Raw genomic sequence first — 17,210 nt, forward strand, 5'->3', positions numbered from 1 at the left:
ACTCCTCCTTTACGTCATGCACTCCCTTCTCTATTCTCACTCCTCCTCGGTTTCAACAAATTTAAACTTTTAATTTAATTGAATTTTTCCATATATTCACATGCATGGACTGACATACCCACTCATTATTCCACACATGCAATTGAAACATGCTCTCTCTCTCTCTCTCTCTCTCTCTCTCTCTCTCTCTCTCTATTCTATACTCTATGCACAACAGTAATTGAGTAGATGGGCTCGAGTATAGGAGTGATGAGGATGGTATTGATGATGCTATGATGACGAGATTAAAGCAAAATTCCTTTTATTATTATGATTATCTCGAATTGGCCTCACTCTGTTTTAGTGGAAACGAAAGGACCCCCACTTTCTCTAATGGGAACATCAACTTACATTGTTTTTTTTTTTTTTTTAATATTACTAATAAATAAATAAATAAATAAAAATAAAAGGGTTCATGGATTGGTCCCTGCGCTTAGTACGGTGGCTAAAGTTAATTTTCCCTGCGTCCTGGTGCATGAAATCATCTCTTGATAGGATCTCTCCTATCCCATGCATGATTATTACGTATACACCAATACATGCTTCCCTTACCTTTTTATTTTCCTTTCCAAATCCAGAAAAGGAAAAGAAATATATTCTATCTATAGCTTATTAGGAGATCACTTATTGTTGGGATATTTTTATTTATTTTACTGAGTGGTGTATCCATTGGGGCCCCAAACTCATTTTAGAGCTTCAACTCTCCTTTTCCTTCCCTTTTTGCTCTTGTAGAGTATACATTTTAACTTTCTTGCTGTTTGTTTCTGTACAATTGGCTACAATTCTTCTTGTTTTTATCAACGTTAAAAGGGAAGAAATTTTTGTAATATATTCATTCTTTGCAATTCATGTGCCTGTGATTCTTGAAATTATATAGGAGAAGTTTATTTCCTTGCAAATAGCAGAGAATTAATATATACAAGATATTGGAATGAAAGAAATGTTGAGGTACGAAATTGCAAATTCCAAATAGTATGTGAAAAAGAAAGCAAGAAAGAGAGAGATGAGGAGTGTCCAAATTATAGAAACTCGATGATGAATTTTAGGTAGAAAGACATCCCTATCAATAGCCCCTTGTTTTCATGCTTTTATTCCAAGCTTAGGCCATTCCATATGCCCATCCACTGTCACGCCTCATCTCTTTACAAGGCCACGAATACGACATTCCTCTGTTTTTTAGGTTAAAACATTCCATTCTCCATTAAAACCTATCATTCTTAGCTTGAATTTAGGGCTTTTCTTAATATGTAATTATCTTTTTTCCACTTTATAATTAGACCTTCGTCAATCATAAAACAAGTTCATATTATTTTTTTATGCAATCCGCTTTGATTGAGATCCAAAGATTTTATAATTTTGAAAATGATTTCAATACCACTGAATTTTTTAAAACACACACGTATATAAATTAAAATTAGCCTAAACCACTCAATACAATAGATATCAATAAATCATTCAATTTAAAAGTTAAAATTTGCTGTTGAAAATTATAAAAATAGTTTTATGTTTCTAACTCACCTTCACATCGAATATCCATTGAATTTATAGGGTGAATAAACACTAGTTCATATCATATATTAAATATAATGGATCATATATTCATGTTTTAATTAGATGCAATTAAAATTCTCAATTCCAAAATTTGACCAAAATTAAGTAATGGATTGATTTATTTGGAAATGAATTGATCTTTATTTCATGTTCCATTGCGGTTTCACCAATGAAGTCCATGGGCCGTATCAGCTGCAAGGCTCATCTTATTAAGAAGGTCCCCCAACAAAATTATTAGTGAAAGAGAGGGAATACACAGCTAGAAGGTACTTTATTGGCATCGATAAATAATAAGCCGGATTTGACAGAAAATAATAAAGGAAAAAGGAATTAAAGGGGTACACTGCTTCTCACCATTGCATATATGGATGTATGATATGTGCATATAAAATCCCGAAGAAGTAAGGCTAAAAGAGAAAGTATATGCAGTCAAAAAAGAAAAAAATCTATAGGAAATTGCACAAACCGCAGTTGGTTTGCTTATTTAAGCTTGTAGCTGCAATTTCTTGTTGTGTTTTCTAGTTCAGTTTTATGAGGTACTTGTATAGAAGTTTCAGAGAAGGCTGAAGGGCCTGATGTTGTGTTGAATTTGGTTCAGTTGGTTTTGTAATGATATATACCCTAATTCCTAGGTGGTAGGTTACTGCTCCGTAGCCTTTGTAACAGCGTCATCCACCCGCTCTTGAAAATGAAAATTTTCAGTCTTGAAAAAAAAAAGAAAAGAAATGTGTCATCTCATCAATGGATGAAGCGCTCCCACTACAAAATATATAAGCACGCAAGACAGTGCGGGGCATGTCACGAGTAAATGTAATCCCTTTCAGTTAGAGAATTCGTTGATTGACCCATCTTTGAGAAATGAAAAGTTCCCTTTGCTTCTTCCGAAACACAAAAGAAAAGTGTTCTCTTTTTTCCTTCCTTGAGAGAGAGAGAGAGAGAGAGAGAGAGAGACCATGTTGGATGGGCTGGAAAGAGAAGTGGCAGCTTTGCAGGAAGGGAACCAGAGCAGCCACCATTGTCCATTTAAAAAAAAAAAAAACATCTTTGAAAGTGCTTTAAATTACCAGTAGTATATACATACTAAGTAAACAGAAGAAACAGGCATGGGTGTCACCAATTGAGAGAGAAATTTTTTGACAAATGAAAGCGCACCCCCCTCCCCTCGTACAGTTGTTACAGGGAGGGTGGGATGCACATGCTTATCTAAGGAATGCCCTACATTGCCTGCGTCCTTGTGCCCTTTTCCATTTCTCGGGTTGTGGGGAAACACCGTCATGCATGCCAAATTCCCATTTTTATTTCATTTTATGTAGTTACTACCTAATTAATTTGTTGATTACTTATTGTTATTTGTAGAAAAAAAATAAAAAAGAAAAAATTGTATAGGAGAAGCATGGAATCTTTCAAGCTGAATGTGCCCAAAAAATTGGAGAAAAGAACAAAGAAACGAAAGAGTAGAATCAGTTTTTAGCTGTATGATTTCCTAAAGAATTATCGTCGTTATGGGTTTGGTGTCCTAAACCACACCACCACCCCCCCCCCAATCCCCGGCTAGGGCTAAAAAAGACCTTTAATGAGATATTCTGAAAAGAATGAGCCTTTATGGTCATTTTCTTCTTGGAACATGCCCTAAAGTTGTTAGCTGGATGGCTCTTTATATATATATATATATATATATATATTTTTTTTTTTTTCCCCTTTAGAAAACAGATGGAACATATTTTTCGTCTTAATAAAGTCAAAAAAATATTAGCAAGTGTTCGACCACCCTAAGAATATATATACATATAAAAAATAATTAATAATTAAGTAACTGACTGACTGACCACCATTTTTTTTCTCTCTCTTCTGCAAGTATTTCATCTCCATAAGCTTCCAAACAAAGAGAATTAATGGAAAGTGAGATTTGCAAGGTTTATTCTCCTTGTTGTCCTCGGATATGTTCACGATGAAACAGCAAATAAAAACCCTTATCTGGTTAATGGGTGTTTCTCTCTCTATTGATTCCATAATTTTAGCACATGCTTATGGCAACAACAACTATAGATCCCTCTTTCCAATATAACTGCTCTCTCTATGCAACTGCAGCCCTTTCAATCCATGGCTCGCTTTGAGGAAATCATCAACAACCTCATCAATCATCTCCATCTCCATCGGTTTAGGCGGTTTGGGTTTCTTGGTTCTCGGATATGACCATGGTTCCTGCTCAAACCCTTTCTAAACAGCAACAGCAACAGCAACAGCAACAACAAAGTCATCTTTTTTACGGCGGTTATGGTGGTTGCGGCGGCGGCGGCGGTTTTTCGGACAGCAGCTTTGGTCTTATGAGCCGATTAGAAGAAGGTTATGACTATTGTATTAGTGAAGCTTGCTTAGGATTTGATCTAGTGCCTAATAATCCTCCCATGGCTGAAGATGAATCGAGAACTAATAGTCTTAATGAACCTACTGGTTCCAGCTCCAGAGATAATATTCAACAAGACAGAGATGAAGGGTGGCTCCAATTGAGTATAGGTGGTCAAACAACAAGCCATAAAAGCAAACATCGTCAAGTGGATCCAACGGCTACAAGAGGAGGATTGATCGAGCTTGATCTATTGCCAGGTAGCAGCACTTCGCACCAAGGAAGGCCATTGAGCGCTCCTATTTTCCATGATTCTGCTCACGAGTTTAAAGCTCCTGCGAGGCCACTGATCAGTATTGCAGGAGGCAGCAGTAGCTATACTACTGCTTCTTTATTCTTTCAACACCAACCAGGAACCATCTCCACGTATCCTCCTCACCACCATCAAGAGATTAACTGGGCATTTAGACCTATGACTCATAATATAGCAACTATGGCTTCTTCTCATTCTCCTTCTCAATCCTCTCCTTCTCTAATGCCAATGGGGTCCTATTTTTCGAGTCCCTTTCAAGTCCGTAGTGGAATAGATGTTGCTGGACCAAGTTCTGACTTTAGAGTCATTGATCCTCCAAGAAGAACCCATTCTGGCATTTGGTTTACACTCCAAGCGTCTCAAAACCAGTAAGTGCAAACAAGAGAACGCATTCGAAGACTAACCCCAGCATTTTCTTTCTTTTCTTTTCTTTTTTTTTTTTCCTTAAGAAAATTTAAATCTCATCACTTTAAATTGCTCGCTGCTTAGTAACGGGTTGCCGTTCTTGTGTAAATGCAGAGCCAAAGAACCGTTTTTGCCTCAAATATCCAAGAGCTACCTGAGAATCAAGTAATTAAAATACTTCATCTTTTCTTCTTCTTCTTCTTCCATTTCTATTTTGCTTTTATAGTTTAACAAAGTTTTCAATCAGTGGAATTGAAGAAATCATGTACCTTTTCTTGCTCATTTCGTTTTTGGCATTTAAAATATTTAGGGATGGGAAGATGACAGTTCGGTTATTAATGAAGTATCTGGTTAACAAGCTGAAACTGGATAGCGAATCAGAGGTATTTATAACCATAACTGCATCCCTGTAGCTCCTTTTCTATTACAGTGTGTAGTGGAGGATGCATGTTACTATATTTATGTTTTTTCATTTTTGCATTTGTGAGTTTGGCAAGAAACACAAGCAGAGGACTAGAAGGTAGTAACTAAGAGATGGAAAATTAATTAGTAATTTTAATTAAGACGAATAGGACATATATAGTTGGTGTTAGAGAAATGACAGAAACAGCAGAACTAAATGCGTTTCTCTAGTGGCATTTAGTCTGTCTGATAATATGAATTTTTAGGTGGCAAGTATATTTCCAGGTAGCCATCTTCTCCCTTTTGCATCATTAGCTTTTTAGGCCATAATCGATTCTTGAAAGATGGTCTTCGGAACTAAACTGTTTGTCTAATTAAGGTAAAGAGTCTTCTAAAGTGATCGTAAACTTGGCGTTTAGTTAGTTATTTATGGATGTTTATTTATATTGACTAGATTGAAGGGTGTAGGGTTCTTAAGATGATAATATAGAAAACTGCCTACCATCCCATCAGGCCTAAATAAATACAACACCGGCAATATATCCTTTAATTCCATCCTTTGTACATATGGGTCTACTGTTTTAGACCATACATAAAAACATTTGACGAAAGCAACGCTTCAATGATCTTCCACAGCATTCGATTTACTGGAGTGAAGACAACAAAGTGTTACTAGCTAGACATAATCGAGGTTGAGTCTGTAGATCATCTCTAAGTACATTGATCATACAAGATTAATCAATTTGTCTTGATTATAGCCTCGGCAGTACATGTGTTAGGAATTACTTCTTTAGATTATAATGCTGCAAACTAGTTTATTAAGAAATTAAAAGGCTTGGTGGATTATCTCTGAGTCGTGATAATTAAATATATAGCAACTCAAGCTTTCCAATAATACTGCAAGGAAGAGATGGGGTTTGGTGAGGCACAAGCATTATTATTTCTGTTTCAGTTGAGTAAGATGCATGTTCTGATTCTGACATACGTGCTATGTGTTTTTATCTCATTAGGGCATAAAGATTTTAATTTTTTTAAAAATTATTTATCAATAAAAGGGTCCGTTCTTCTATAAGGAAACCGTACGTTAGTTAATTAATCGGAGAATGAACAAACAGTTTTTAAACTAGGTTTGAGATGTAATCATTTACTACAATTTTAGTAGTTGTTGCATTCGACATTGAGCAATTAGATCTTTACCCTTCCACTTGTTTTTTTAAATGAGAAAGAGGCTTACTTAGTTGCACTTCATGACTTACTATTTTTTTATTTTTTTTATCTTAAAAAAATTAAAAGATAAAAATATAATAACACCACTATATATGAAAAATTTTATACTAAAATAACTTACTATTGAGATTTTTTTTTTTTTTTTTACATTGGAAAGAAGTTATTTCTTTGTTTTCTTATTTTACAAATATATATATATATATATGATATATATTTTTTAATACATGCATGTATTTTGTGTGGGGCAATGACTTACATATTAAAAGTTGTATAATTCATAAGGTGGCAAGTACAAATTATTAACGTATAATCAATCAGAGTACCCAATAAGAGCTTAAATTGGTATATATTTAGTCGTTAATTATTGGTGAGAATGTTGTTTTATACACTGATAAAGAGTGCATACAAGGCTATATAAGTAGTCTTTGTATATTATAGAATGCTTCTCTTGCACACTTCATCATCAACTATAATAATATGTTTTTCGTTATTATTACTATAAATAACTAGTTAAAGTTTCTTCTATTTATAGGCATTGAGCATTATAATTAAACCTACGAAACTCGAAACATAATTCATTTTTAAGGCTACTCACGTGTTGCACGAAATTAATCAAGATTTCTGCATGTCCAAGAGACAATAAATTATTTGCTGCCCTTAATTTGAGGCAATGTGAAACTCGAAAAATATAGATTTCGATGTCATTAATGAATTGCCATGCATATTATTTAGTTTAAAACAAATTTAGGAAAATTAAGAAATGTGTCATAATTTTTTTAGGGAAAGAAATGTGTACAATTTAACATTGCAGAAAATAGCTGGGAGAAAACTATTCTTAATTTATTATTGTCCTTATTTACAAGTTTGAACTTGATTTTAAATTGATAAAATTTTTCGATATGTTATAAGTCTTTCAATGGAAAAGTGTTTCTAAATTGAACATAATTTCTTGACATTTTAGCAGAATCTTTCTATTTTTAAACTGAATTGTTTCTTCACAGAAACTATTCAAAACAAAATATCCTATGTCATGGAGAGAAGCCTTTCGCCAAAAAATTAGGGACTATATACAGTCATTTACTTTGATGAAAAGCATCCTTTTTAAAATTGGAACAATATTATTCTTTTTTCTTTTCTTTTTTTTTTATTCTATAGAACTGTTTCCTAGCGAGCATGCATCGAGAGCAGCGAAGAACCTATAAATATAATACATGTTTATTTGCACTGGTTTTGCTAGTAATGTGTTAGGGGCAAAGGAGCTGTAAAATATGGTGAATATAACAAAACACAAGAACTAAATGAAGATAAATTTTGTCTTCTTCTTGTGGTGCATATAGGAACGTCTCTTAGGAATAAAGAAAAGGCCATAATATGTCACTTGTCTTCTACGGCTATAGCAATGCGTAGGGATGTTTCTAGGGCAACAGACAAAAAAAAAAAAAAGGAAGAGATGGGCAGAAAACAAGAGGAGAAACCCATCAACGGCTACAAAAACAAATTAAACAACACCTTAATCTGCTTTCTATTTACTTCGTCTCATATGGAAGGATCATATCTCTGGATGCCCATATTCATAATGAATTTTTAAAAATCATATAAAAAAAAGGGTCTTTAGTTGAATTTTTGTGATACACATCGTTAGCTACAACATGTAAAAATATACTTAATTATCCCTTTCTCGTCATTGATTAGAGGATCCATCTCTACGGCACAATCAACATTCCATTTTGTTTTATATAATCTAGTTTTGGTTATTAGTTTTGTGTTTAGGTCAACCCTTATGCAATGATTTGGATGCTTTTATTTATATTTTTAAACTATTTATAGGTTTCTTGCACTTCATGCCATGCCATGAAGTAAGGAGAGATAGAGAGAGGGCATGTGCAACAACCAAGAATTAGAATGAAAATTGAATTTTCATTTGTCTCTCTCACCCTTCTCTTTTGTACTGATAAAATATTTTTCAACCCAAACTACATACAACTAATCATAATCCATTGATCCACATGGATAGAATTAAATATTGTAATTATCAAAGGATGTGTCTCACACTTAACATTCTTCCTTGCATTTTTTTTTCCAAACAAAGAAACAAAAACATTTTTTCTTTGCTTTTATGAACATAATGAATGTGATTTTATTTCCTCTTTATCATATCTATTAAAATATAGATTTATTTTGCTGTAAAAAAAACATAGATTTTTTTGAAAAGTATTTTCCTTCATGATTCTCAATGTAAATAATTTACTTTTAGTTAAATTAGGGTATTAATTAAGAAGAGGCTAGGTCAACTTAATTGTGGCATTGATTTAGGAAAATATAGTGGCGGTGTTAGATCCACCGCCCATGCGACTCTAGCTAATTAATAAAATAAACTTGTTACATAGGAACATGGCAAGCAAATCATTAAACTATTAATTGGGTATGGAAGATGAAGTTGGACCTTCCATTTTCCCCAAAATAATAATTATGAGTTTTTTCTTTACTACTTTTTTCCGTTGTTTAAATAAATAATAATAAAGAAAATTTAAATTCAAAATCTCTTTTATTTTTTATATTTTAAAAATAAAAAAAAACCAATTCAACGAAATTTTAGCTCTATTTATCTGTATAGAGGATAATTATCCCCAGAATCTATAAGATAAGATGCCATAATGATTATAATGATAATGATTATTTTTTGGCATAATCAATCCATAGAGAATTTATTGTGCAAATATTTAAGAGTACTCTCATGGGATTTTTTTAATAAAGAGATGTGTTGTGTTGATGGTGGAAAGGTTTTGGTTTTTGGTTTTAATAATGGAAATAATTAAAATGGCATTGACTTTAAGATATATATATATAAAACAAAAAGAAGTGAACTAGGATGAGATTGTCATGGGTTAGTTGGCACTCACTTAACAAAAAAAAACACAATAAAAAAAAAAAAAGTGTTTTGATAAATGATAGTTGTGAAAGAATCAAGAAATGATATCGTAGGGCCTAGAAGATCACACGTGGATCGTGTCATTATCGAAGGAGGAGGAAGACATTTCCGTCGTGCACTGCATGCGTTAGCTCTCTCCCCTTTCGTCACGCTTTCGCCTCCTTCAGGTCAGCTTAGCTGAAGAGGATTTGTGTTTAGAAAGGGGTATCTTTAGAAAGCTTTATTAGAAGTAGTGGTGCACTTTGATGGACAAATTAAACCCACTAAAACAAATCAAATCCCATTCTTTTTCCAATTTTACGTCCTAGGAAATCAATGCATGAGCCCATTAATTCCACAACCCAATCATTCCATAAACAACAATTGTTTTTAATATTTCTCTTCTTCTTTATTACATAGTTTATTTGGTGGTTGATGATGTGCATGCAAAATAATAATAATAATAATAATAATAATAATAAAAATTCTCAACCTTTTATCTTTTCCTTATAAAACTCTACTACATATGTTTATTCATGGAGGAATATATTGATGACAATGTGAAGAATATGTTACGTAAGAATTTTTTCCTGGGGTTGTTTTTGGACTCATTAGAAATAATGTGAATATTAAATTAATGTTACTGTTAAGATTATAAAATCTTTGAGGGTATTAGAAAAATGAAAAAAAAGAGAGGAGAGTCTATGAGGTGATGATTTTGACTTAGGAGCCAAGTCTGGTTGGGTCATGTAATGATTGAATTCGGGCAGTTTTTTAAAGATCGTGCAAAGGGAGGGCAGCCCTCAAACGGTCGATTTCCATGGCTGCCCATAGGAAGGATAATGTGAAAAAGAAACAAGAAATCCCTTTGAGTAAAATGAAATGAAAAGGTTGTACTTGTGTTGGAGACTTGCTCTATTTTTATGGGTAAAGTAAACGTTACAGAGATATTTACGCGAGCTATTAACAAAGCATGACCTCAGACACATTATATATATATATATATATATATATATATATATATAGTAATTTTCAAGTAAATTAGAATACTATTTTATTTTTAATAAAGTCAACTAATTTAAAAAATGTTTTTCCTTTCTTAATTCTCTGTTGTTCTTGGCATGATTTATTTTTAATTAAAACTCATCTCTTTAATATGATATATGTGTATATTTTTCTGCATCTTTCGTTACTTCTAAGTGAATTTGGTTATTGAATGCTTAAAAATAAGATTAATCAGCAGAAAGAGTTAGCAAAAATTAACTTTCAAGTAGTTTATATAATATCTTTAATCATAATCTTATGAGGATGATACTGATAGGTAAGTTGGAATATTGGATACCAAGTAATAAAAAATAAAGAAGGTCAAGTACAAGATTAATTAGAATTATTAAAAACAAAAAGATTGATGACAACTAATGAAGTGATTGTGCAGATGCTTAAAATCTGCATGAGAGTAGTTGAGCAATTTAATTACGTTTCAATTCACCATAAAATTGATTTGATACGTTGATAAAAATTTGTGTTCTTTTATTGTTCTTTTTGTTGTGTGTGTTGCTGTAATTATTCAACAATATATATGTGAAAAAGTTTGGTAATTTTTCTAACAAGAGAATATTATTGATAATGTTGGGAAAAAAAAAAAAAAAAAGCAGGTAGAAATAACATGTAGAGGGCAACAGCTTCTACCTTTCTTGACGTTGCAGCATGTAAGAGATAACATATGGAGCCCAAGAGATGAAGAACTCACTTTGCTTCCACATTCCTCAACCACTGATCATGTCATGGTGCTGCATTATGCTAGGACTCCTCATCAAACATGAAACAAAACAAATTTCTATTTTAATTCACTCTCTCTTTCTCTCATCACTTGTTAAGTTATCAAAACCCTTTTTTTTTTTTTAATTTGTTGTTTCTTCTTATGGGCTCTGCCTTTTTTTTTTTTAATTTATTTTTTAATTTTCCTTTCTTATCATTCACTTCTCTAATTGGAGAAAATAGTTTGGAAAACCCCAAAATGACGTATACAATGTCTTTTTGGGGTAAATAACATAACCCAAAATGTGCCCAAGCTATATATGTCATCTTCATATTTAATTACAATTGTTTCTGTCTGTTAGGTAAAGCTTCATTCTTTTCTCTCTCAAGTTGTTCTTCCTTGCTCTCATGCATCCATGGATATAGCTGGACTAGCTAGTTTCAAGTTGAAACCAGGGGTTCTACTTTAGAATTTAGAATGATTAAAATTGGATGACAATATCTCTTTAATTTTGATTTTATTTTCAGTTTCAATTCAATTTCAATTTTGATCAAATTTATTCATTATTTTTTTCTAAAAAAAATCAATTTTAATTTAAAATCAAATTAATCAATTTTAATCAATTCAAAATTTATTTATAACCATTCAATCCCATATATCATTAAGATGGAGATAAATGATTTACCAAATAATTAACTCAGTTGATGCAAGCCACGTATGTTAATGCACGATATTAAAAGCAATAATTAATAATAAAAGTGCTAGGCATGTGTGTTTTGCAAAGTCTAAGGTTAATTATGATGGCCTAGAGAGGAGGGGGCTGGTCTACGTTCCCATCATACATAGATGTATATGATGGATTGAAATGAAGAAAAGATAGCTGAGGTTCAACTTTATATGCTTGTAAAGAGAGACAAATTTGGTCACGCCATACCCAGGACATGATGCAAATCTTTGATAAGTAATAATAATAAGAACAAAGCAGGCTTACTGTGTGCTTTTGGCTGAGGCTGAGGCCTACGCAATAAATAGAGAAATTTTGTTTTCTAAAATAACTAGGGAAATAATGAAACAAAATCATCCTACCAAGCAGTGCAATTCAAACATTTATGTTCTGGCAGCCATGATTGGTGGCCCAGCTCAACTGGGCCAAGCTCAAAGGATAAACTTTCCACATATTACTTGATGAAGCTTACAGGTTGAACAATTCACATCGTTGCATTGGGCTTCAATGTCTTTGGTATGAACTCATGAGAAGTGAGAAAATAAATTAATTATAACAGGGGAAATTAATCGAATTTTATTATCACCCACTTCGCAATTTTCCTTCATTTCTACATTCATGGTCACAAAAACGTTTATAGAATGAATATTACAACTTGCACATTTACATCTTCTCTACATTCTCAAGCAAAATCCCAAGATCAGCAGGATAAGAACTAAGTTGACCAAGGGAATCTACAAATGCTACGCAAATAAAATATGGGCAAAGAATTGAGAGCCATGCCCTTAAAAGAGGGATGCCTCTATATATTTCCATTCATTATTAAATCTAACACAATTATTTATGCATATGATATAACAAAAGCAAGGAAACAGAAAAACTGAACTTGACTGCAACTGCAAACAAACTTATAAACATAAGATTTCATAGAGAAAACCTTAAACCTCTTTTGAGCAAAACAAGAAATATTTAAGAAAATAATGGATACCACAATGTAATCAGGATGGAATACAAAGTCAATTGTGCATACCAGGTTAATGCCTGATCCACATCACATATTCAAAATTTGAAGTTTGGACTTGCCAGAAATAATATATACTCAGGTAATTAACATTATAATACGTAGAATTGTAAAATTTCTTTCAACCAAATTGATAATTTCAAACAATAGTTTCTCAAAGTACAATTTCTATGACTTTGTTCGAGGAGACCCTAACAAAAATCAAGATGTGATATGTGCTTTCCCTGTAGCGATGTGTGGCCCAATATTTGCCCAAGCACTTTCTACACCTTTCCTGAACCGTAAAGGAGTTGATCCTATGACTGCATAGTTCTGTCAGTCTTTCATAACTGAACATGATGCACTTGACAATGTATATAGATTAACATTTCATTATCCAGTATCAACTTAAAAGATTCGATTAAAGCACTTACAATGCCATCCTACAGTAGTCATAGATGCTTACTTCTCTAAAGCTTTAGACAGGATCAATAATCATAGATGCTTACTTCTCTAAGGCTTTAGACAGGATCAATAAAGGATTCAATGATGCATCAACTTTATATAATCATATGTCCTAACAGAATAAAACAAGGGACAATGAAGCTTAAGGCTCTGAATGAAAGAGTGAGTCATAATGTCTATGAAATTAAAAATTTATTTACATGTAAAGCATTACTTTTACAGAGAAAAATAGTGAATAAATGTATGCATGGAACAATAAACAATAGATTGACACTGAAATAGAACCTAACCCAAACAGGACTGGTCCCTTTCAGGCATAAACTGGAGCAAGCAGAACATCCATGTGAATTGAGGATAAAGATGTAACAATGGCACATCTGACGAACTCCTCAATAACAGAATCCAGATATTGATGTTCACACTTTTCAAACAGGAAAGGGGTTTTGCATCTGTGTGCTAAGCTTTGGAGAGATCAAAGGCATAAAGAAGAGATAGAAAGACACAAAGAATGGTAAAAGAGAAGAGAGGAGAGAAGTTAGTTTAAAGGAAAAAAAAATGGATAGCAAAAGTCGAGCTTAGGTATTAAAGCTGCTGTATCTCTGAAATCTCTGAATTCACTCTATGAGCAGCAGTGGCCCAGTAGCACAAGTCATGGGGCTGATCTACCACTCATGCTAGTGCTTAACATTATGACCCAACTTAGAACTTTTGTTACATGCTCCCAAAGTAGTTGGCATAAGAAGAATACCAGCAATACCCGTAAAAGATCTAACCAAGGAAAAAATGAAGCATAACCACCTTGCATGCAAGAGCCCATATCAGTAAAATGAAAACTATTAACAAGCAACTGATCAACTACACTCCCTTAAATAAGGAAACATAATGGTAAATCTTTGAATTTAAACAGATTCCTTGAGAAATATATTTGGTTGCAGATCAAAGGTATAGCAAATGGAAAAAATCAACTCAAGAAAGGAACATGATGGTGAAGCTGTGCATACCATCCAACAAATAAACTTTCTATCTTCGTCAATTAATTTGCTATTAACATAATCTTAATTAATCAGGCAATTGCAATATTCAATCATGTATATCAAAATGCAGGTAAAGTACCAAAATTTTAACACCTCACAACAAAAGATACAAAACTATATTGCCATTATTGGTTAGAAAGATCAAATTCATCCATAACCGGTTTCCCCCCTTGTATGAGCAATAAACTTACACATTTTATATAAAAAAAAATTGAACAAAAAAAAGAAACTCACGAAAACCCCTTGCGAAGCTTCTGAATCGCAGAGTACAGTTTCCGCCTGGAACCCACAGCATTTATACCCATATCTTTAAGATCCTCCAAGGTTAGTAATGGCAATATCTCATCATCCACTTCGTGTACCTCGAAAACTGGAGCATATCGGCTCAATCCCAATTCAATTAACCAAGTCCTCACTCCTTCGCTCGTGCCGCAATTTCGGTCCCTGGAATCCGATTCCGGGTGATTTTCCATTTCCATTGCATCGTTTTCCCTACTCTCTGAAACCCTAGGCCGACCTGTGCCCGTTCTCCGGTGGCCGTGCCACATATCAAGCACAACGTTGTCCACAGAATGAACCGGGCTCTGCTCCTTTAACAGACTATCCGAGTCCTGATCAAAATCCCTAAACCCTTCATCCCCATCTTCTCGACTATCTCCCTCAGCTCCTCCTCCCTCGACGTTGGATGTCCAATTCGATCTCACTCTCTTCGTCGTCGCTCTCTTTGCTTTCTTACGGTGCCCGAAGTCAAGATTTACTTCACCGTTTTGGGCATTTCCCTCTGTTTCTTGGATTTCATAGCTATCATTGCCGTTAACGAGGTTGGTTAAAGACCGGGCCTTGACGGACTTAGAAGAGTCTTTAGGGATTCGCCAGGGGTGCTTGGTGCGGCGAACGTGCGTATCATATGAGAAAGTGGTCGCTTGTTCGCCGATCTCACCGAGACGGACGCTGGGCCGGCGTTGCCGTTTCGGGGCTGGAGGTGGCGGTGGGGCGGCTTTCTCGATTTCGGCAGGTGGTGCAACCGCTGTAGTTGCAGTGGCAGGCGTGGTGGAGATAGTGTCGATGGGCTGTTCCGGCGGCCGTAACTCGGCGGCCATGACGGTGACTTTTTTTTTTTGTCGGAGTGTGATAGATAAGAGAGGAGAGTGTTTGTGAATAATGGAGTGGGCGCAGGATAAGGGCTCCTGGTCCTCATTGGATAGGGGCGATGTGCTGCTTATAGAGTTTGACGTGTATGGCTTCTGGAGCGTTTGATGAAGCTCAAATTTTGGTGTCGGATTTTTAATGAAAATCTGATGGTAGGGGTTTACTGAAGGAACGTGATGGGATATGTTGGGCCGCAGCGCTCGACAAATCATAAGAACGTCCGTACATATTCAATTACATAACAATAATTTTTCTTAATTTGTGAATAATGGATACCATGGCGAGTAAAAATAAATATATAGAAAATTTATTGAATAATTTTGTGCAACTAATTTTCCTTTCAATTCCTCCCTCTCACTTTAGAACGAAAGTTCACTTTCTATTTTTGCTTTGCCTAAGGTTTTCTACTCTTTCTTTTGTCGGCACTACGGCTCCCTCTCCCCCTTACAGGCAGAGGAGCTCTTCCCTCTCTCATCCTACCACCTTTTAAGTAGGTTATATATTGTCTTTGGTCTCTATTTTTTAATTCAGTGCAGATTAGTGTGTGTAAAAAGAGGATAAACCCTAGAATCATGTTATGCTTGGGTGCTTGGGTAGATTTGGTGAAAATAAGCTTATGTTTTTGTCTGAGGAGGGGCATTCAGAGAGTTTGAAGTGTTTGGTTGAGCGAGAGTCATCGCACTTTAGCTATATATGAGATTGAAAGGCCGATCGGCTCTACCTCCACATCTGGTTCCTCTCCCTCTAAGGGCCACCAATAGAAGTATGGTTGAGTTGGTTTATTGGCTCCCATGGCTGTTTTTAGTTTACAGGGTATGTTTATGGTTACTTAACTATGATTAGCTTGATGCGACGATCTAATGAAACTGGGTCTCTTCTGAGCCGCAATGGAGTTCATTTGATCTCTAATTAAAAGAATCTCCTCCTTCAAACAATCCCATTAGCAGCAGTATTACACCTTGTAATATCGCATCTTTTGATACTGGTTCTCTACTTGTTTTCTATTTCTACCATAGGTTTCATAATTTGTGGAATAAGGCTTCGGCAATACTAGGTTGTTTGTATTGGACTTGCCCTTTTCTATCGGCCTGAGCTTGGATCTTGTATTTATAGCTAGGCTTTTTATGAAATCACTAATATTGAAAAAAAAATTACATATTATTTCTCAATTTCCTCGATTTCAAATTGAAACAAGAAAATTAATAAACTTCAATTTTAATCATAAAAAAAATTTCATTTTCAGGTTTAATAAGTTCCCCTAAGATTGGAAACTGGCAATATCAAGAAATGGAAATGAGCATTGAAAAATTGCTTCTCATTGAATGATTGAAGGGCTTATATGCAAGATAAGCTAACAAACTAAAAGAAAACTAACTACACAAGTATTAGTAGTTACATATGCTAATCACACCATCAGTTACACAGGCTCTGTTTAACTAGCTGATAAATAATTTCAATTTAGCAACTAGAAACTTCAGCTCTTTCCTTCTTTTGGTGAAACTTTAACCTCCTGAGATACCCACTCGCAAGCTGGAGAATAAAGATTGAATATTCCCAGCTTGGATTAAAGCTCTAAGAAAGGTGCTGATGTCAAAGGCTTGGTAAAAATATCAGCAACTTGAGCAGAAGTAGAAATAGGTAGCAACTTGACAAGACCCTGTTGAACCTTTTTACAAACCAAATGACAATCTAACTCCATGTGTGTTGATACATTCATGAAAGTTTGGGTTAGCTGCTATATGTAATGCAGATTGGTTGTCACAATAAACCAAGGCTGGTTATTTATAAGAAACAACAAGATCAGTCAAAAAATAAGTAAGCTATTGAATTCCACAATTAACAGCAGCTAAAGCCCTATACTTAGCCTCAGAGGAGGACCTAGGAACAATG

General features: G+C 34.3%; 2 protein-coding genes across 3 annotated transcripts; one reads left to right on the forward strand and one right to left on the reverse strand.

Annotated features, from left to right (window-relative positions):
- Window positions 1-3,421: 3,421 nt before the first annotated feature.
- On the forward strand, window positions 3,422-11,055 carry LOC110659420 (uncharacterized). 2 transcript variants are annotated; one of them, XM_058144640.1, is made up of 4 exons: window positions 3,422-4,615; window positions 4,767-4,817; window positions 4,963-5,035; window positions 10,842-11,055. In XM_058144640.1, exons 1-4 carry the CDS (start codon window positions 3,780-3,782, stop codon window positions 11,010-11,012), a joined length of 1,131 nt encoding a protein of 376 aa, XP_058000623.1. In that variant the 5' UTR covers window positions 3,422-3,779; the 3' UTR covers window positions 11,013-11,055. The 2 variants fall into 2 exon arrangements, with proteins under 2 accessions (XP_058000623.1, XP_021673037.2); XM_021817345.2 differs by having other exon boundaries at window positions 10,845-11,055.
- Window positions 11,056-14,278: 3,223 nt separating this feature from the next.
- Window positions 14,279-15,506, reverse strand: LOC110659464 (uncharacterized). Its single transcript, XM_021817415.2, has one exon. It carries the CDS (start codon window positions 15,269-15,271, stop codon window positions 14,402-14,404), a length of 870 nt encoding a protein of 289 aa, XP_021673107.2. The 5' UTR covers window positions 15,272-15,506; the 3' UTR covers window positions 14,279-14,401.
- Window positions 15,507-17,210: the final 1,704 nt, after the last annotated feature.

This window comes from Hevea brasiliensis, chromosome 3 (genome assembly GCF_030052815.1).
Source record: "Hevea brasiliensis isolate MT/VB/25A 57/8 chromosome 3, ASM3005281v1, whole genome shotgun sequence".
NCBI classification, from domain to species: Eukaryota; Viridiplantae; Streptophyta; class Magnoliopsida; order Malpighiales; family Euphorbiaceae; genus Hevea; species Hevea brasiliensis.